The 20701-nt window shown below is 46.0% G+C and overlaps 1 protein-coding gene across 3 annotated transcripts; it reads right to left on the bottom strand.

Annotated features, from left to right (window-relative positions):
* Positions 1 to 58: 58 nt before the first annotated feature.
* Positions 59 to 13174, bottom strand: lima1a (LIM domain and actin binding 1a). 3 transcript variants are annotated; one of them, XM_076167157.1, is made up of 11 exons: positions 12936 to 13174; positions 11659 to 11843; positions 10255 to 10300; positions 7565 to 8026; positions 3395 to 3449; positions 2580 to 2674; positions 2061 to 2123; positions 1900 to 1954; positions 1717 to 1769; positions 1497 to 1630; positions 59 to 1387 (listed from the first exon to the last, which is right to left on the bottom strand). In XM_076167157.1, the coding sequence occupies exons 2-11, from the start codon at positions 11781 to 11783 to the stop codon at positions 340 to 342; spliced, it is 2136 nt and encodes a 711-aa protein (XP_076023272.1). In that variant the 5' UTR covers positions 11784 to 11843; positions 12936 to 13174; the 3' UTR covers positions 59 to 339. The 3 variants fall into 3 exon arrangements, with proteins under 3 accessions (XP_076023272.1, XP_076023270.1, XP_076023271.1); XM_076167155.1 differs by having other exon boundaries at positions 1717 to 1772; positions 12936 to 13173; XM_076167156.1 differs by having other exon boundaries at positions 1717 to 1772; positions 11659 to 11821; positions 12936 to 13173.
* Between the last annotated feature and the right edge of the window lie 7527 nt (positions 13175 to 20701).

The raw sequence follows: 20701 nt of genomic DNA, 5'->3' as shown, positions 1-20701 counted from the left end.
TTCACATAAGCAGCCCTTTCTTTTCCTTTACAAATACACGCGTTTTTGTGAAAAGAGACAATCTCACGCCTCATTGTACAGAACGGGACGTTTCTCATCGTCCTGGTTTAAATGTTGTACATTTAAAAACGTGTATAAAATCTTGAGATGTTACTTTGTAAGAATGGCTTAAAACAAAAAGGTTTTCTTGGTTCAGAGGCACAAAGAGTTCACACACACACTGCAGCAAGTGAGAGGAGAGGAAGAAGAAGAAGAGGAGGAAACCACATCTAAACAGTAGAAGGAAAGGCGAGAGGTCCCCAAAGTGTCCATGGCTGTCATCTTCTTGGCTTGGTCCATTCATGCATCTTCCTCATCTTCGTCTTCATAATATCGGTTCCGCTTGATCAGCTCCTCCACCGTCAGCGCCTCCTGCTCCGGTTGCTGCGCCTCCTCTCGCTCCTCCTCTGCCTCCTCGCTGTCCCAGAAGCCCACATCCTGTGACGATCGGCCGGCCTCCGCTTCGCCGTCGGGGGACGACATGGCCCTGGGCTCCGTTGGCGTCTCCTGTCGTGTCAGAGGGTGTGTGCCTTCCTCTTCCTCCATCTGCTCCTCCTCTTCTTCTTCTTCCTGTCCTGGAATGTCCCCATACTTTTCCTCCTGATGCTCTGGCGTGTTTCCATTCTTCATCTCCACCTCGTGCTCCTCCTCCCCTGAGCTGGTGTGGATGTCTTCAGTGGGGGTCAGGCTGTCTGAGGTCTGGCCGCCCGGCTGCAGCTCCATGCTCATGGACTCGGGGCTGAGCTCGTCATCGTACATCGGGGCTGGGCTACGCTTTCTGGTCTCAGAAGCAGGACTGGTGCCGCCTTGGCACGCCAGTGTGAAGGTCCTGCTGCGCTCCTTCAGCGAGGAGGTGCGGCGCAGGTTAGACAGCTCTCTGGTCTGTTCAGGAGGGGACGAGGCGGAGTCTTCCCCTGGGGGCCACTTGGCTTTCATGATGGACTTGGAGGTGGGGCTCTCCCCCGCAGACGTCGCTCCGGCGGGATTGCTTCCGTCCCCTGGCTCGGTTCTTGGGGGCCATGAGATCTTCAGTCTGCGGGTCTCTGTGGGCCGGTCTGCCTTTCCTGCTGACCCTTGACCCAGAGCTTCCATTGTAGCCATCAAGACATTGACTTTGGCCAGTGGGGAGTCCTCCACACTGGGACTTGCCTGGTCTGAGGCTGGGGTCAGATCCGTGGCCTCGGCGTTGGTCTGTGGCGAAGTCTCTCCGCCCTCACCTTTAGTTTCCCACAGGTCCTTGTGGGGCCGGTGGCCGAAGCCTTCGTCGTAGTTTCCTTTGGCCTTGAAGAGCTGGGAGAAGTGAGGCTTGCAGTAAACGTTGTTGTGGAGGGAGGCGTAGTTCCCCAAACTAGCCAGCAGGGGGAGACAAAGAGACAATAAGAAAATGCACTTCTAAAGCATCAAGTATTTCAGTTTTACCTGTGTGTGTGCGTGCGTGTGTGTGCGCGCCCCCTCACCTGAGCTTAGTGTTGCAGTGTGCACAGCGGAAGCAGCTGGTGTGATACACTTGCTGGCCGGCTACCAGTTTTTCCAGAGGATAAACCGTCTTCATACACGACACACAGGTTTCCTTCACAGGATGGCGGAAACCCTGCACACACACACACCAAAGGTAAATCCACTAATACACATAAACCACCGACATGATGTGTGTGTGTGTGATCTATGAGGACTCACCCTGGGGGTCTTAGGCTGAGGAGAGTCCTTTTGATTGGATGATGCCGGGGTGCCTGCTGGGGGACAAAATGATAGGCATTGACACAATCTGAACACTAGAGGGAGCCGTTTTACACCTTTAACAAAAGTTCTTCTGCACAAACTACAATTTAGCCATTTGTTCAGTGTAAGAATAAAACTCACTGCTGATCTCTGGAGTAAAACTTTTCCTGCCGTTTGACTCCGGCTCTGGATTGGACTGGAGTGAAGAGAACGAAGGGGGGAAAATTAGTTTAGAATTTTGTGCTCGTCACACAAAGCACCTCATATTCTTACACATCATAATATGGAAAATTAATTCTCACCAGATCCAGAGTGCAGGGTGGAACGTTCTCCTTCTGTTTCCCACTGTAAGCGTCCTGCTCACCCTGAGACACACACACACACACACACGGTGACGAGTTTATGCCAGGAAATAAACATTGCATCATAATTTTTCTAAGAAATTCAACGACAAACTGGAATTCCTCTGCCCCCCTCCTTCTCTTTTTTCCTTTTCATTGGTTTCTACACCACAATGTTGCCATCTGCTGGATACATTCTGTCGTGGCAGTAGTTGGTAGTTAAGAGGCTCAGTCCAGTTACGAGACATTCTGAAGATGTTCATTTTACAATTATTATGTCCGTTTCATTGCTGTTTCTAAGTACACCACATGTTGTTTGTTTTCTGTTTTAACGATTAGATCAGGGGCCTTTTATGGTCAAATATGTTGAAATCTGGTGCTTGTTTGGGTGGTTGATCTTTGGTCCGTGTGACAGAACGGCGGTGTAGAAAATGTTGAGCGGAATGAACTCAGGTGTTTTGTTGCACTTGGAGCACTCACGTTGACCGGGGCAGGAAGGACGTCCTGTTTGGAGATGGCAGCTTGGTACAGGGCCATCCTGTCCCGTAGAGGAGTGGACTCTGCTAGACTTCCATCTGGTACAACACACACACACACACACTTTGATGTCAGTTTCATTTGCTGGAGGTTTAACTTTTGGTGAACTTCATGTTTTTCACCCCCTGCAAATTCTCCATTACAAGTCGATCATTAATGTTTATTAACCTCAGACTCGGTGCAGAATGTGCCATTATGTCATGCAGGCTGCGGATGAGAACATGAGGTCAGGAGGACAGGGCTGGAGTTTGAAACAGCGTTGGTCTCTTGCTGTGCTTCCTGAAACAGTCAGCTGATCACAATAGTTCTGGGGGGTGGGGGGAGGTTGTGTCGTCACTTCTGAGCATTTGGCCTCTAGGAAGGATGTAATTCATCCAGAGGAAGGCAGGACAGGAGGACATTGTTTGTCACCGACTGAATCAGGACGCAGTAATGGAGAAAAGGGAACAATGCAGGGGAGGACGTCTGAGAACACGAGAGGGTCGAGTTTTATCTTCTTCTAATCACATCTCTGACGGAAACTAATCAAAGTAAATCTAAGCGCTACGGCGTTATAAGAGTGTACAAATGATTTAGGAAGGGGAAACTCGGGGCGAAGATGATGTCATACCCTGCAGATATGACAGAGGCATTTTTATGATCTAATTTGGTCGCAGCGCTCTGGGAAACCTGCAGTGGAGCCATGAAGAGTTTTTTATTTTTTTTCTCTCCTCTCTTCCACTTAATGGCATTTTCAGTAAAAACACAGAAACATGTACCTCCCAGTATCTGCTCCATGTTGGTAGGGTTACTGCCCGTCCTCTCCCTGGACACCTGTTAAACAGAGATGAAAAAAAAACTTTAAGCAATAGTAAAGACAAGACAACAACAAGTGAAATAAAAGACAGAACGGCAGAGTTTAGGAGGGAAGTGTGTGTGCGTGTGTGTGTTGTGTCCCGTCCACTGTAAGCCACTTATGAGCTCAGTGGGCATGAGCTTGAGACAGACACACAGTCTGTCCACAGATGGTGCCAGGACACAGTTACACAGCCACACACACACCTGATCATTCATCTACTCAGTTTTATGATCACAGTCAGCAGGCCTCTGGGTAAAATTTAACTATTCCTTCTGGAATGATGACTTGGGACCAAAATGGAGTCACAGGTGTGTTTCCGTTTGGTCGCTTTGTTAGTCTCAAATAATCTGCTCCCATTGATCAAACATGAGGGCACAAGTCATGTCAGGAGGAGGCGCAACATCAGGTCACACAGCGGCGACGGTCCTTCATCCAGAGGGAACCGTCTTTCCATTTAGCTACAGACGAGTCTCCTCTCTCTGCTGCTGCACCTGAGACATCCTGATCCTTCATTTTGGATTCACTGTCACACACACACTGCCATTGTTCCACACCCACCGTTTCCCCCAAAGCCTCTTAAAGTTAAGAAGATCTTAGTCCACAGATTTACAACGGCACTAAGATCACCGTGGCCTTAAGATGATTTTAGGAAACGTGACCCAAGTCGGGCGTCACTGAGCTGCTCACTGAGTCCCGACAGGTTCAGTCCTCAGTCGGCGGGTGTGTAGGCCTCAGTCAGAATGGGATTCACAGCCGATTGCGCAACAGAAATTTAAGCAACACCAGAGGAGGATCCATGTCTTTGCCCAGACAGGTTTATGTTCAGTTTTCTTCACTTTCAGCCATTTTAAACTCCACCCAGCACTCCATCTGTCTCTGTATCCAATCAATAGCATCTAATGATCCGAGTGCAGGTCGTTGCCGAATCGTATGTGACTAGGAGCCTGACGGAGGAGACAGTTGGACATAATTTGGCCCGCAAACATGAACGCACACGTTTGGTAACACAAACGCAGTGCGAGGAAGTATTACAGACAAGACACAAAGAGTTCCCAAAAGCATTATTGCCATCATAATGGATCAATCCTCGAGGGGGGATTAACTCCCAGAGAACCGGAGGTGAAGCTTTTGGAAGGGGTGGCTGAGACTGATGAAAGCTCACTCTGCTGTGTGTGTGTGTGTGCGAGTGTGTGTGTGTTGTGGGGGTGTACACAAGCAGCCGGTCCCGTGCAAGTCCAGGCTGAGTCCCAGGAGGCTGGATCAGTGGACTAGACAAAGAATCTGCTGCTAATCCTGATACTATTAAAGCTCTCACACAGACAGACTGACTTGCAGTTCCCCCAGTGACCCCACACACACACACACACACCCAAGACAATACTCTGCCCTTGTATTAGGTCTTCCCAAAACAAAGACAGAGGAGGAAGTCTGCCTTTCTGCTCCTACAGCCTCTAAGAGTCTGATGACCTTTAAACACGGCCGTATACCCAGCGTGACACACACAATGACACAGTTAACGCAAATTGACATAGTTAAAAAGGAGTAAGTGACCAAGTTAGTCCATGAAGTGGCCTTTGAGACGCCGTTAACATTACAGGCAGTGAGCAGCCGTGTCATCCAGAGGCCTCATTCAGCTGCAATCAAAACATTCTAATCCAACAAAGGACAACAAAAACAGAGTAAATAGGCCACAGGCAACAAAACAGGTCTCGATCAAAGGAGGCAGCCAAACAAATAATGCAGCACATGGCCACAAACACACAGGCACACACACACAGACAGATGCACACATACACACACAGATACCTCGCGTGAAGAGCAGCAGGGCGCAGGATAGATGAAAGAACCAAGTGGAGGAGTGGAGGAGGCAGAGAGAGAAAGGTTAGCAGTGTTTGAGTTAGTCCAGGTCCCAGTCACAGCCAAGAAGGAGAGGGAGGGAGGCACACACACACACGCACAGACGGAGACACACACACGCAGGGCAGCAGAACCCAATGTGGCTCATGAAACGAAGGCAAGGGGCGATATGGGGAAGGGCCTCTGGAGATGGTTTAGGGGTGTGTGCGTTTGTGTGTACGGGCCAGAGGGAGGGGGAGAGGCGGTAGGGAGCAGGTGTTCATGGGGTGTGTGTGTGTGTGTGTGTGTGTGTGAGTGTGGGTGGGGTCAAGGGGGTGTGGCCGGAAGAAGGTGGAGATAAAGACTCAACCAGAGAGAGAGAGTAGAGGCACAGTGTGGCATATGTGCGTGTTTTAGTGTGTATGTAAATGTGAGGAATATGGGGGGTAAACGTGTGTGGGTGGGTGTGTGTGTGTGCGCATCACAGTTACCAAGCCTCAGTCTACAGAGAGAGGCGAGGAGGAGCAGCTGGTGAAAACCGGTAACTAGAGGAGCAAAGGAGGAGGGGCAGGAGGAGAGGGGGGATGGGTGGGGCTGAGCTGAGCTGAGCCTGGATCTGGAAGGGGGAGCACGTGTGTGTGTGTGTGTGTGTGTGTGTGTGTGTGTGTGTGTGTGTGTGTGTGTGTGTGTGTGTGTGTGTGTGTGTGTGTGTGTGTGTGTGTGTGTGTGTGTGTGTGTGTGTGTGTGTGTGTGTGTGTGTGTGTGTGTGTGTGTGTGTGTGTGTGTGTGTGTGTGTGTGTGTGTGTGTGCCTTTGTGAGGGTCAATTAATTTCAGAGTGTGTCTGCCTCATGACTGTACGCTTTCTGTGAGAGGGGAGTGGAGAGAAAGGGGGTGTGTGTAGACAAGGGGTGTGTGTGTGTGTGTGGGAGGGGGGTGAGAGAGAGAGGACAAGGCAGATGATTGATGAGGTGGTGTGTGTGTGTGTGGGGGGGTCTATCTCTCTGATGGCCTTAGGGGAGACGGTCTGAGTGTAGATCAGCTGTCTGCAGTCATGAGTCTGCCAGCCTGCACCATTACATCATCTGAAGGATTGGAGGGGGGCCTCAACAAAGAGGAGCAGAGGGTCTGGGCTCTACAGTGGACGCTATTGTACCAAACATTACTGTGTGCAGACCTGTACTCATGTTGCGTTTCTGCTCGAGGAGTCGCCCCCCCCCCCCCCTCAAAAAAAGAAAAGGGCCAAGGAGGAGCAGGCAGGAATCAGAGCTCTAAATCCCTCCACTTCCTTGATGGAGGCCCTGGATCTCTCTTTCAAAAGCCAACACAGGAGGCCATGAGTTGGGTCTCACAGAGATCAGAATATGGCCACGTTGTCCAACCTCATTCATTTCTTTGTTTCCTGTGGAGGTTTCAATAGATTCAATCCCAACAAATACCATCTTGTTTGGGAACTTGACCCGGTTATCTAAACTCGGGAGATTATGTGTGACTGTAGAGGTCTGCTACCTTAATTATGAGGACACGGACACACACACACACTTTTGAAGGAACTAACTTCTGTGACATAACAGGTTACTTCCAGGTGGTGCATGTTTCAAAAGCTTTTCTTCTAAGTTGGGTGTACTTAAGTCACTATATATATATATATATATATATATATATATATATATATATATATATATATATATATATATATATATATATATATATATATATATATATATATATATAAATAAAGGTCTAGACTTGCTTAGATGCTCTGAATGGCTCTCATAATGTATGTGCAGTATTTATAGCTTCATTAAATGGACGCTGTGTGCAGAGGAAGGATGGTGGTTGTTAGTGTGTCTGTAGTGTTGATGACCTGAGGACACACATGACTGTAATTCCTCCACTTCTGTGCTTTGACAAAAACAAAAGAAACAATTAGCTGTGTACAGAGCATGAAGTGCAGATCGACTCACTGATGTGCAAATATCAAGTCAGCTGAGTGTGCGTGTGTGTGTGCGATGTGTGTTTGGAGATGAGGGATAGTGAGGCGAGGCTGCTGCATGTGATCAGCAGCATGACAGCACTGCAGGGATCTGACCTCTTACAGAACAAGCAGACATTCTTTATTCAAACTACAGTTAATTACAAGCCGGAACTAACGACTGTTGAATTTACTCCTCATTCTTGATTGGGAACATCAAACTAAACCAGTTTCATGAAAATACACACAGGTCTGAATGTCAGACTGAAGAGGAGACTTGCCTTGTCAGTCGGGCTCCCTCCCTTTTCAAACATCATCTTGAGGCTGTTCAGAGGAACGCTGGGCCTTTCGGTGTCCGGCACTTCAGCTGCTGCCGCCGCCTCTGGCCTCTCCGAATCTCTCCTGAACTCCATGTCTTCCAGGTCCTCCAAGATGCAGCTAGATCGGGCTGACTGGGTTTGGCCTGAATGGGATTCGCTGGTCTGTGTGTTCTCCTCAGACTGGCTTTGGCTGCTGGTGGGGATATCCTGGTCCTGAGGCAGTGAGTCAGTCTGGCTCTGGAGCTGTGGTGTGGCTTCAGGTTTAGGACCTGCAGAGTGACTGCTGCAGGTCTGAGGCGTGGTGGAGGTGGAGGGTGTGGCCTGAGTTTGAGCTTTGCAGCTAGACGGCTGCTGCTGTTCCCAACGTTTCCTTAAGACACTCAGATTCCCACTGCGCAGGGTGCCAGGTAAAGGCTGTGCTGCCTACAGAGACAGAGGAAGAGAAGGTAAACACCAAAACACATTTTAATCCTGGGCCCCAGGTTTTGAAGAGGAGGTTACATTTTAATTTCTGTCCATCAAACTTGGTGCAGGTTCTCCATGATCCAGGCAGGAATCTATTGTATTTTGGTGGCAGTCAGCCTGAAGGTGCTGCTGTCTTTGTTTTGGTTTGCAACTTCTGAGCCGCAGGATTCCTCGGGGGTCTATCCACATCCATCCATATAGGCCACGCCCATTTACCCCAAACTAGATTTCCTGCCATTTCCACTGTTTGAATTTTGTGTGGCGAACAAAAGTTTTTAGCTTCTCTAAAGTGCCGTTTCTGTTAAAGTCAACATGTGCATTCACTATGTGTGGTAAAAAAAAGATCAAGCATCAATGGACCCAACAATGGCACAGTCACAATTGGAGGACTACACAGCCTTGGCAGAGGTATGCCCTAGTTGGCGGCCTTCTAGCACCAACTCTGGTAAACTAAGAGCTGAACAGTGTTTGTTTCAGTAACAGATGGTTGGAGTTTATGCATCAGGACCATTCAGAAGTTGGTGCCACGTGATGAAGCCATGTAAAGTGAATGATCCTTCTTTTCCAGCTCATCTGGCTCAGAGAACCAAACATTCCATTTTCAATATTTGCATATGCAATTGGGTCACGAGCTGATCGGTGTTATACAAATGATACAGTCTCATGATTTTGTCAAGAGAGCAGCAACTTTGAAGGAAACGGACACAAAGTAATGAGGAGGCAGAGCAGAGAACAACACTTCACATAAGGTGAGTCACTCTTTCTGAGGCTTTTGGAGACAATGAGGGATGCTAACCACTCTCTGAATCTGTTCCTAATTTGCTCCACATTGGACCCAAACCACTCCAGCACTGCTCCAACTACTGCATGAAGCTACAGACACTTAAACTAAAACTCACAAGGTAAATGCAGGTTGCCAAATAACAGAATGTTCCTATTCGTGAAGAGGAGAGAGAGAGAGAGAGAGAGGGAGAGAGAGAGAGAGAGCAAAGACACGTAGGAGTAACTTCACATGAGACAAAGACCAGTAAGACAGTTACAGCATGCACATCTAGAGAGAGGATGAGGAGAGAGAGAGGGACAAAAAGGAGCGTATAAAAACCTGAGAGAAGCTGATGACCTGGCTGTCCAGTCTGCGACGTTGCTCTGTGTGCGTCTGCGAGTGTGTGTGTGTGTGTGTGAGAGAATGTGAGTGTGTCTGCTGGCCGGCTGGAAAGGCTACAAGCTGTCCCAGATGTGAGCCTTGAGAGGAAGAAGTGATCAGGGCAGCATGAAGTAACTAGCCCACCCCCCTACACCAGGAGAGGGAAGGAAGGAGGGAAGGAAACAGAGAAGGGGGGGGGGGAGTGAGGGAGGGAGGGAGGGCGAGGGGGAGGGAGAGAAAATCAGAAACAGAGACGGTCAGTGAGAGAAAGAGGGAAAATAAGTCCAGGAAATGAGAGGAAGGTAGAAGGAGAGAGTGCAGGAACCAAACCGCCTCCTTCTAAGAGTGTTTTCACAAAGAACTGAGCTGTGACTAAACCAGAGTGAACAAAACTCCTCTGGTGAGCAAAACCTAGGAGCCATCTGACATTTCTTTGAGAGGTGAGGGGCTGGAATGCGCAGCCCAGCCCTGGACTCATAGACCCACTTCACATTCTCCCTTGAAATGCCAGATTCGTTCATTTACTGATGACAGAAGAGAACCATTGAAAAATAAGAGATCTCGGTGACGTTCTTGCGTTTGTGGACGAAAACATTCACATGAGAACCGATGGCACGAATGTTAGAATGCATTTGGCAGGAAAATGCATTCAAACTTGTGGGAATTTACACTGAATGATCGCTAATAACAGGGAGACGCAAATCACTAGAGGAGGTCTGAATTCAGTCTCAAACTGAAAGCTGAGCCACATACCTGAGATTACCCATCCACCCCTCTGCTGAGCTCCCTCGCCACAGACCACTAACAAGTCTGCCCACACAGATCGGGTGGGATGGAGGCGTCTTATTACCGCCACAACGTAACAGCAGATAGCAGCGAGGCTCGTCTACTGACTGGTGCTCTCACGCTGCACCAACCAGCAGCTGTGTTACCACCTTTACTGGTGTGACAGGAGAGGGAGTACCTGTGTGTGTGTGTGTCGAAAGAATGCAAGCAACAGAGGCCAGTATGAGCATAATTCATACTGAATGTGCTAACTTACCGTTTTCTTCTTCTCTGAGCTGCCCTCCTCTGCTGCCATTTGGTACCTGAGGAGGAGGAGGAGGATAATGACACAACCATTACAGCTCTGAGATTCAAAGTAAGAAACAAAAACATCTGGTGTTGCCCTTCCCTCACACACACACCCAGGAAACTACAATCAACTGTCCCTGCTTGTTGCACGACGTGAAATGATTTTTCTGGGTGGGAAATCTTCAGCCCACACGCAGAGGAGGAACAGGAAATGGATTCAACTTTGGCCTTCGTCTCCCTCTAAAGGCGACCTAGACCATCTCCAAGTCACTCAGACTTTACCTCAAGAATAGAATAGTAACGTAGTGGAAGGGTGAGACGTGATCCAGGGGAGAGATCATTACATTTCTGTGCAGAATCCAAGGCCAGAACCAGGAATATTCAAAAAATAATTCCTATAAACATTGAGAGATGGGGCTCATATCTATACTTAGTTTGATTCTAGTCTAAATCACAAACTCAGTGAAATCTGTATTTATTTTACAGGTGGAGTTTGAGCTGTATACATTTTTGTTACAGTAAAAAAATAAAATAAGTATGTTGTATTGTACTTCAATGGGCTTCTTCCACTTGTCTATATATTCTAAACTTAATATAAGTAATCAGCAGGTGTATTCAAATCATCTGCACTCATGCCCAACTTTCCTGGAGGATGTTTTCCATACAAGACAAGTCACAGTTGAATGACAGCTCTGCTTTGATGGAGAGCTATAATGTCTCACACACACACACACACACACACACACACACACACACACACACACACACACACACACACACACACACACACACACACACACACACACACACACACACACACACACACACACACACACACACACACACACACACACACACACACACACACACACACACACACACACACACACACACACACACACACACACACACACACACACACACACACACACACACACACACACACACACACACACACACACACACACACACACACACACACACACACACACCAGAGAGAGCAAATGCATAGAACCTAAATTCATAAAATTAGTAACTTGACACGGTGTGTGTGTACAGGTAAGGGGATGCCTCGGTGCTTCCACAGCGAGCTCACCTCAGATCAAGTCAGTAAAAAAGAAAGTGTCACCTTGGAAACTGCACCAGCATAAACAGAGCGGGGCTGATGACACAGATGATTACAATTTACTGGAAGAGGAAACTGAAAATAGCTGAGTGGTAAGAAAGTGTTGCAAGAGAAACTCTGTGGCCTCACTGAGAGATAAAAACTGACGGGGATTTTGCCGACTGGCTACTTGTGAATTATTAATCTCACGGTGGAGGCAGAGAGATAAGGAGAGGAGTGAGGAGAGGAGTGAAGATGGATTCTTACTTGGAGAAGCGCTCTGCGATGGCGTTGTTTTTACCCCTGGCAGAGACGATGGACATCTCTTTGGCAGTGACCCTCAGTGACTGGGACGTCCACTGTCTGCGGCTGAAGGGAGCAAGGGAGGCCATCTTTGCTGTCCGTCTGAGCGATCAATCTCTCTATCAGCCTGCCAGGAGCACACAGGGCAACTGTGAGGGAGGAGGGAGACAACGAGGACGCTCGCATTTAAACAAATTAAAAACAAACAAAAGCAAGCAGGCAAATGAGGACGAGGGTTCGTCCAGATCCTGTTTCCTGAAGGTCCTCTCACTCACACACACACATTTGGTGTCACATCTCATAGACGACCTTTGAGCCATTATACAAGTAGGCCCAAAGGTCAAAGCCTTAAAAAACAAAGAAAAAAAACTATCTGTGAAAGTGCAGGGACAACACATTTGTGGTCTGGCTCTGGTGTGTGTGTGTGTGTGTGTATGTATGTGAGTCAGTCAGCCAACAGAGCGAGTCAGGCAGCCACTCACCATCTGTTCCCTCTGTGATGCTGCCTTTGCTGTGCCTTCAGGGCGACTACCGGCAGACAAGACAACTGATACGCCTGCATGTCACAAAAACGCTCACACACACACCTCCACAACACACACACACTCGCCTCTACCTGTCCTCCTATTCTTTGTGACTCCACAGCTTGGAGGCCGAGGGCAAGCAGACACATGCAGCAGCAGCAGCGTCATGTCTGAGTTACACACGCTTCAGCTAAACTAAACAATGACAGCACCGGGCTCAGAGGAGACTCATTCATCTCAACACGCACGTGAAACTGGGGATCTTTGAGAGTACCACATGTAGCATGAACCCAACTTCAAATGACCACTGGTCATCGTGACCTTCAAGGCCAATTACAAATGAAGGGTGGTGGTGACGGCACGTAATCCAGACTCCAGAGGATAAACAAACCAACATGTAAAACTAAGCTAGCCTATGCAAAGCTACATTCAGAAGGATTATGTCAATGCCACAAATCACATGCCAACAAGCACAATGTCACCCATCGATCCTGAGGGCAAACAAACATTTGCACTGATGTTTGAAACCTTGGAGAATAAGAGAATGATTTCACACTTCAGATAAACATCAGCTGACTCAGAGTAAAGACGCTCAACATTTCAAACAGCTTCACCTGACATTTCTCTCCCCCTTCCCCCCCATTATTGATTCAAAGGGGATCATAAAACATCAAAACAACAAACACTCAGCCCTCCTCTCCCAATAACATCACTTACCTGTGAATTTCTCTGCTGTATTTACCTCCTGCAGCGTGTGTGTGTGTGTGTGTTTCACTTGGCTGTCTATGTTTCCTTCTCTTACTCCCCAGCTGCTTCCAACACTGCTTTTGAGTAGACAGGGAAGTGGGAGGAGCCCGGTCACTCCCATTTGAACTACTCCAGCCAATGAGAATGCAGGATTCGCCCCTACCTGCCAGGTATGAGCTGTTGCTGTCCAATCAGGGGCACTGATTGTTTAAACAACCTGAAGGTATTTGGGGATGAGTAGCTTGTGCCTGGTGTGTCGTTCAACACGGCAGAGGCAGACAAACAGCAGTGAATGGGGAGGGGGGGAGATTCCCACAGTGGTTCCCTGGAAGTTGAGTGAATTGCAAACTCCTGACTGCCTACTTTCTCATAAGGTCAAAGGTTTCCAGGATGTGACTCATCCACGACCCTGAGTGAATGCGCAGAGGGGAGGAGTGGGTGGTAGCTGGAGAGGAGGAGATGCTGCTAACAGATAAGTCACTTTTATTGCAAAAGAGACCATCTTTCACGAAAAGTCGTGGCAGACTTGCTGGCTGCTTTAAAGCCACATCTTCCCTGTATTCTCCCATGTTGCCACCATACCTGAGGTGCCACCGTGAGACCCTGTGGGATAATCCACTGACTCCCACTCTGTAGTGTCGTAGGCTTTAAGACTCTCGGCTCCATCGGTATGTCATCGCTTTGGTGATTCAGTCTAATCCCAAACACATGATGGCTGTGATTCTTTGGTTGCAGAGAAAGCCTGACCTCACCTTAACGTACTCCAGAATCACGATGTCTCACTCAGCCCGACTCTGAGGGGGGAATGCAGGGGGGAACAGCACATAGGGGAGCAGTTTCAGGTATCAAGTCACACCTAAAATGAACGCTGTCTTTATTGCGCCATCACTGCATCTACGTGTGTGTGCCTGTACTCAATAACACACAATTCATCAGGCCCATTCGTTTACATGACAGAGCTCTGTGCTCGAGCCAGACAACAAACTACAAGACAAATACATGAGCAGGAAGAAGCATGTTCAGCATCTCCAGTATGAGATCAGCGTCTGTTATGACTCACGGTGTCATTTTGAAACAGAAAGGAGGTGATTTCTGATAACAAATGTGTAAGCAGAGTATGCTGCTGGAAACAGGAAGGTCCAAGCTAAATGATGATAAATTGCATTCATTCCAATCACGTGTACTGTATATCCTGTATATTATTATTGATTCTGAACTGCCATCTGTTAATGTATCCTGCCTCCTGAGATGAAACAGATGTAACTTTCTATACTGGCTAATGTGATCCTGATAGACAACATGACCATAATAGGTCATAATAATAGGTCACACGTTTTCAAGAACAAACAGCAAACAGAACGAGACAAGGTGCATAATTCAGGTAAAAGCTGACTCATCCTCTTGTCTCAGCAAGCCGATTAAGCCATGATGTGTGTTCTTCAGGCATATTCCCAGCTGAGACAGCATTGCGTCATCATCACTAAATGCTCTTAACCCCCTGATGTACAACATGGTTCAAACCTGGCCCTACTGTTTTTTTTGTTTTTATATCTTTACAATTAATTCATTTTATTACTCTTTATTTTCGTGCTGTTTCTGAAAAAACATTTTTTAATGAACTTGGACCTGGACTTGGAAATGGGTCAAAGCTTATCTACAATCATTTCCATTCCTACATTAATTGATAAACAGCTGCATGAGTCACACACACACACACACACACACACGCACACGCACATGCACACACACACACAAACACACGCTCATCATATGTTTGAGGCCCATGCCCATAGATGTTCATTTACACTCATCATGTCATTTACTGATTTGTGATTTGATTGTTATTCTTCCTCTGTGGTCAGGGGTCAGGGGTCAGGGTATGGTTTGTTTTGGCTTTCATTGTTCTCCAGCATGGTCTCCACCCTATGTTTCTGCCCACTTTGGCGGTGGAAGGAAGATGAAGCAGCGTGCATCCAAGTATACATTTTGTCCAGCGGGTGGCGCTTCAGCACCGAACTCGTTTAGAAACCCGTCAGCCCTGCAATGTATGCAGATTTCCACTAGATGACAGTCAACAACCACTAATATGGAAGAGCCTCATCTGTGATTATAGTTTATTCATTACTGTATGCATTGGTGTCCTACAGAGCGTGATTCTATAACGCTTCATTGGCTTTTTAAAGATACAGTAATAACAATAATAATATTAATAAGATCAAATGTTTGTTTAACACAGCAGGAATAAACCTTCTACTGCATTTCATCGCAGCAGAATGACGCGCTTTCAGTTTGACAGACAGCCGAGAACAAACAGTCGAGGTCAAAGCACACACAGTCTGAACCTTTTCAACTAACACACTCACAGCAATACATGAGGCATCATTCAAAGTGAAGTGCAAAGAGCAATAAACTGTTAGAAAAAAGAACAGTTCAAAGTTCACATGTCTCCACTAAAACATGCCTGTGCAGACACATCACTATGCATATATACAATATCAGTTGTGGATGTGGCATGCGTGTGCCTTATTGATCTGTCTATCTTTGGCCAAATCCCTCATTAATTAAGGACATTTCCCTCACATTTTCCTCAGACAATAAATGACCAGTATGCTATGTCACTCCAAACACCTGATAATCTACAGCCTCATGTGAGAATCTGTCCTGCTCCACTTTATTTATCCTGTTGGACAAAGAGGCAAAATGTCCAAAATTGCAAAGAATAGAAGTGATACAACTAACAGTAACAGTAACACTAACTAAGTAACGGTGACAGAGTGGGTCAGAGAGATCTCAGATGGCCTGAATAAACTCTTTCTCTCCCTACTCTATCATCACGGCATCCACGAAGGCAATAAAACAAAACAAAATGACCGCAGCATTCCTTCCTCGCCCAGATGTTTACATGTTTGTCTTTTCCCACTCATGACAAGAGGAATAACAAATTCTGCGCAATTATGCCCAGCAGAACAGACTGCTACATCAAACGTCACACGCGGAAAATGTATCTGAAAGTTGCCGTGTGTGTTGCAGTCGTGCAGCGAAGAGTGAGGGCTCACATGAACGTGAAAAGGGAAAAGTGGGATTGAATGGAGAGTGTGAAAAAACAACACAGAGATTTGGGAGGAGGGTCAATGGGGCCTGTGGTCTCTGTTATCTTTCCTCTCCTGGGCCTCAGCTCAGTTCCTGTTTGACGCATGAGCAACATGTCATTCATCTGGTATGGCGTGAGATAATACGGCAGTAAATTGGTTGAGATGACACCGTTTTTTAGTGGAGGTCAGATATTCATCGTAGCGCATGGTGGCCGTCAGACACGTACCTGCCATGCACTCATATCTGTTTGCAGTGTAACCAGTGTAAGCAGTGCTGAGACAGATTACCAAGGTACATTTTACAAACTCAGCTGAATGGAGTCACATGACCGGAGTGGTATGTGATCTTCTCTGCAAAAAACAATAAATGAGTGCAAAACAAATGTATCCAAACAAGATGAACTAGTTACCCCGAGGGAACAAACTGTAGCCTACAAGGATTCTCACAGAAAACAATCTCAGCCTGCATTAGATTAGCCATCAGTCTGAAGTTCACCGTAACTTTAAAACCATGTTTTCTCCCCCTGTACCCTGAAAAAAAGACCCTCAAACTCCAAATTGGGGCCATGTGTTGATTCCACCCATGGTTTCCTCCAATCACAGCAGACATGGAGCTGTACATTCCCATCCCCCCACAAACGAAGGGTGAAAAATGACTTTTTCCTGCTCTTTTTCAGCCTTTCTTTGTTCAAGCACATGCACGTCTGCCTGTGTGTTGCCTGTCCTACATATTCTCACGTGGACACAAAGTTCTGCTCTTTGATGTCAAAGAGCTCAGCTCCAACTGCTCGTGCACTATGGAGACTTTTTGTCTTCAGTAGAAAATTACTTTCCAGATGTGTTTGTGTATTCTCACGCAATCACAATACAACTGTGTCGTAGGTCAATACAAGCTCCAAAATAAGACACATATTGCTTGCTTCATTACTTTCACCGTCATCAAATGTTCACTGATCATTTGGGTGCAAGATGTGCAAAGTACTTTGTGCCCATGACTTCAATATGTTGTTGACATGCTGATAAATGAGGTAATATATGAGCGGAGGGGGAAAGGAAAGGGCTGGGATGTGGCAGTAAAATAAGCATCAGATGTGTTCTCCAGCACAGGAATGTGACATGTGTGGTCGTAAAGTCACACAAACTGGAGAAACGCACGTGGCCACTCGGATGCATTATTCTTTGCTTTTTCAAAGCAAAGTGTTGTCTCCATTTACTCAGTAACACACAACAATTCCCTCTCACCAGCTGTCTGTGATCATAAATTGGACAGGATAAAGGCTTGGAACATGCACACACGTCCGTTATTTACTGCTGTGTCAGCACACTCAGATTAGCAGAGATGGGAAAGGTTTGGAAACTTGCACAATATTTCAGAAATCTCTCCTCCCTCAGCTCAGAGTTGATTTCATCACAGGTTGGAGAGTGAGAGTGCACGTCTTGTTGCTCTGTTTCACCAGGATAATCTATTGCAAAACTGCTTCCCAGGAGGTTCTGGCTACACATATTTCAATAGGACACAAACTCAAATCTAAACATCCTCATTATCCTCCCATTCTTTAGTTTACATTTTTATTATTTGGTGCCAATAGGACCATCTTTGGGCAATATGAAACTATATTATAACCTTGAGTTAACCTGGCATATCTCGCATCATATCATACATATAGAACAACTTGTCCTTTTCACAAATATACATTCTAGTGCAAATGTATTTTCTAACGATTCATAGGAAAATATTGAGCATATTAAATTTGCGGTGGAAAATGTTTTTGCATGGAAAAACAAAAATCCTTCTTTCTCGTGACGCTACACTGAGCAGATCTGTTACACGTGTTGCCACTATCTATGTGCAGTATACATTATATAACAGTGTATGCACTTGCTGACCTGTACATTGCAGATATAAGAGCAGTGGGGAGGTAAATCTATATACCTTCCATTCTGGATACTTCAAAGCAAGATTGCCTGTGAAAGTTACCAATCCTCGCTAAATATTTGAGAATAACAACTTTTTGTGCTGACTTTATGACCCAAAACAGTGAAAAAAGTTTTGTCTGTACTCTAAGAAGGTACTCTAAGTATGAGACAGGGACATAGGAGAATAGGGAAAGGGTTAAGAACTAAAGAGTAACACAGAAGGTTGAAAGTGGACAGTGACAGACAGGATAATGGAGAGGGAGACAAAGGTAAATGGGTCAAAGAGAAGAGGTCTTTGAGAACGCAATGTTTGGGGATTATCTTTAGGACAAAGGTAAGGGAAGCCAAAGAGTTTATCAGCACAGTGTGATGGGTAAATAGATCAATACTGGGAGTTTGACCAGTTTCCCCTGCAGTGAACCGAGCTGGCTGACCTACAACGTCAAGTTCTCTTGAATTTCACCGGGTGGATGTCACACAGAGCCGGACGCCTTTTGTACAAACAGAAAAAGTAGACAGAACACTCTGTTTTGCCCTGATAGACGAGTGCCTGTTACATTGCAGGGTGACGTAAAATAAAGAATAAAAAAACAAGCGTAAATAAGCCTATTTCATCAACATTTAACGGACGGGACGGTTTGGAATTTTTCAGTCTATCCGAGTTCCACTAAATACTCATTTCATTGGTATTAATCCCGGTCATGCTGCTCCACCTTTCTGCCAATTTCAGACATTAAAATCATTTCAGTGGTCTTGAGCAGCACTATTCTGCCTTGAAAATGGCAATTGCGTCTCCAGCTGTGGACAGAGCTGTGCAAAGTAGGGTAAATTTACCTCAGTGGTAAATGATGGTTGTGTTATTTTAGCTCAAAACTGCAATTCAGTTCATTTGAATGTTGCATTTTCTGTTTTCGGATGAGTGCGTCAGAAGCAGAGCTTAACACTCAGCTTAACACTACACATGCAAGAGGTGTCAACACAAGTTAACACACCAACAAAGAAAGTCCTGGAAAGGCAATGGACAGACTGTCACAACCATATAACAGAAAGAATTTACACACATGCAGGGCAGCAGGGATCTTATCTTTTGTAGTTATTTTGATAGAGGCATGTGTGCTGTGCTCTGGTGGACTCTGCACATTGGCAGTGTTTATGATGTCAGGGTTTGTCTGGCCAGTATACTAATGTTAACCAAGTCCTTCTCAGGGTACTGAAATGACTGAAACCCTCTCGTGTGAGAGGAGAAGCTTATGGAAACAAAACCAGATCGCTGTTTTTGCTCACAGCGTGCATCCCCAAACCCCCAAAAAAGTGTGCAAATCTGTTTCTCATTTTCACATCTTCCTGAAGTTCCATCCCCCTATCCGTTCCGTTGGTCTTTTAAGATGTCCCCTGTTGCTTTGTTGGTTTTTTTCTACCCCTTGTCTGGGTCTGCACTGTTGTGAAGCATCGAAGCAGAAGTGTGTGTCTCCATCCAAAATGACTTGTTTATTGTCTTTGAGAGCCCTGTGAACAGGCAGACACCCATTAGGCAAACAGTCTTAGCCTCAGTCTGCCCCAGGTTTGGGGCTAATATAAATATTATGGGAAAATCAGCTGGTTGGTAGGAGAGAGGTCAACAACAACTGCTGGTGGACTGTGAGGGTTAAACCACGGTGGTCTGGACACTGATCATCTGTGAATCGTGTTTTATTTAAGGACAAATTGATCTCCAAAAGTGACGCACATGAATGTTTTCATTCATTTATTTCAGCCATCCATACTCAATGACCCACTCCCTTTCTTCCTCCTCCTCATTGGCTGAAACACAATGAATATTCTAGTGAGGGACAATCCCATCACTGTGCCAAAAGCACCCACACAGGCTCAGTCCAACACTTGACAAAAGATGTCGGCTGCTTAATGGCTGACACATTTACATCAGGGCAAATTATAGAGGTTGAGCCAGCCGTGACACTTGGATGACTTCCCAGCTTAAGAGTTCAGTCTCTCTCTGCCCTGGTCTTGATGGTTGACAGGATATCTTGCTTGGGCAGATCTGATTACACTTTCTGTTACAAGGTCAAATCGGTACACGTGATATCTTTTTTTAGTGAGACAAAGGGGATGGAATGTTAATTTAATGAACTGTGCCTGAGCTGCAGAGTGATAGGGAGTTGTGAGGCTTTGGAGTGCAGAGCAGTGGCAAGAGGAGGAAGAGATATCTGAGAAATGATATAGAAATCATTCTTAACCAGATACAAATAATCAAATGATCTTTTAGTATTGTCTTGATGCTTAGTATCGGTGTCCTTTGGGTAAATTGTACACAACTATTTTGTAATAAAATAGATAATAAATCCATCCTAAGAGCCAGAGATAAACTGGGTGACTGGTATTTCATAATGTATACATGTGACATCATTGTTGTACATAAAGGTCCATAGTGAACACAGAAGAGTTACATCTGTACAAATATTGAGCATATTTAGAGCATATGGATGAATACTATTGTGTATATGGGTAAATTCTATGTACAAATGTGTATAGATTGTCCGTGCCGAAAATAAGCCACTTTAAGGAAAATGCATATAACAATAAAGAGAACAGTAACTAAAGACATTTCTAACTGAAACTCGTTTTGCCACAATAATGGAAATCTCCATAGACTTGTTCAGATTGTGACTGAGTGATAGGTGAACCTCAGCTTGAGAACCACCTACCTAAAAAGTTTATTTGAACACCTCT

This window comes from Genypterus blacodes, unplaced genomic scaffold (genome assembly GCF_046128005.1).
Source record: "Genypterus blacodes isolate CSIRO-AG114 ecotype Tasmania unplaced genomic scaffold, CSIRO-AGI_Gbla_v1 ptg000156l_1, whole genome shotgun sequence".
Lineage (NCBI taxonomy): Eukaryota > Metazoa > Chordata > Actinopteri > Ophidiiformes > Ophidiidae > Genypterus > Genypterus blacodes.
This window is presented reverse-complemented; position numbering and strand designations above follow the sequence as displayed.

Bases quoted from the DNA above. Each gene is read 5' to 3' on its own strand.
- lima1a (XM_076167155.1), bottom strand. From the start codon at position 11,783: ATGGCCTCCCTTGCTCCCTTCAGCCGCAGACAGTGGACGTCCCAGTCA. The intron at 10,301-11,658 runs GTAAGAATCCAT...CCTCCTCCTCAG, and splicing joins ATCGCAGAGCGCTTCTCCAA to GTACCAAATGGCAGCAGAGG. The intron at 1,388-1,496 runs GTGAGGGGGCGC...CCTGCTGGCTAG, and splicing joins CACTGCAACACTAAGCTCAG to TTTGGGGAACTACGCCTCCC.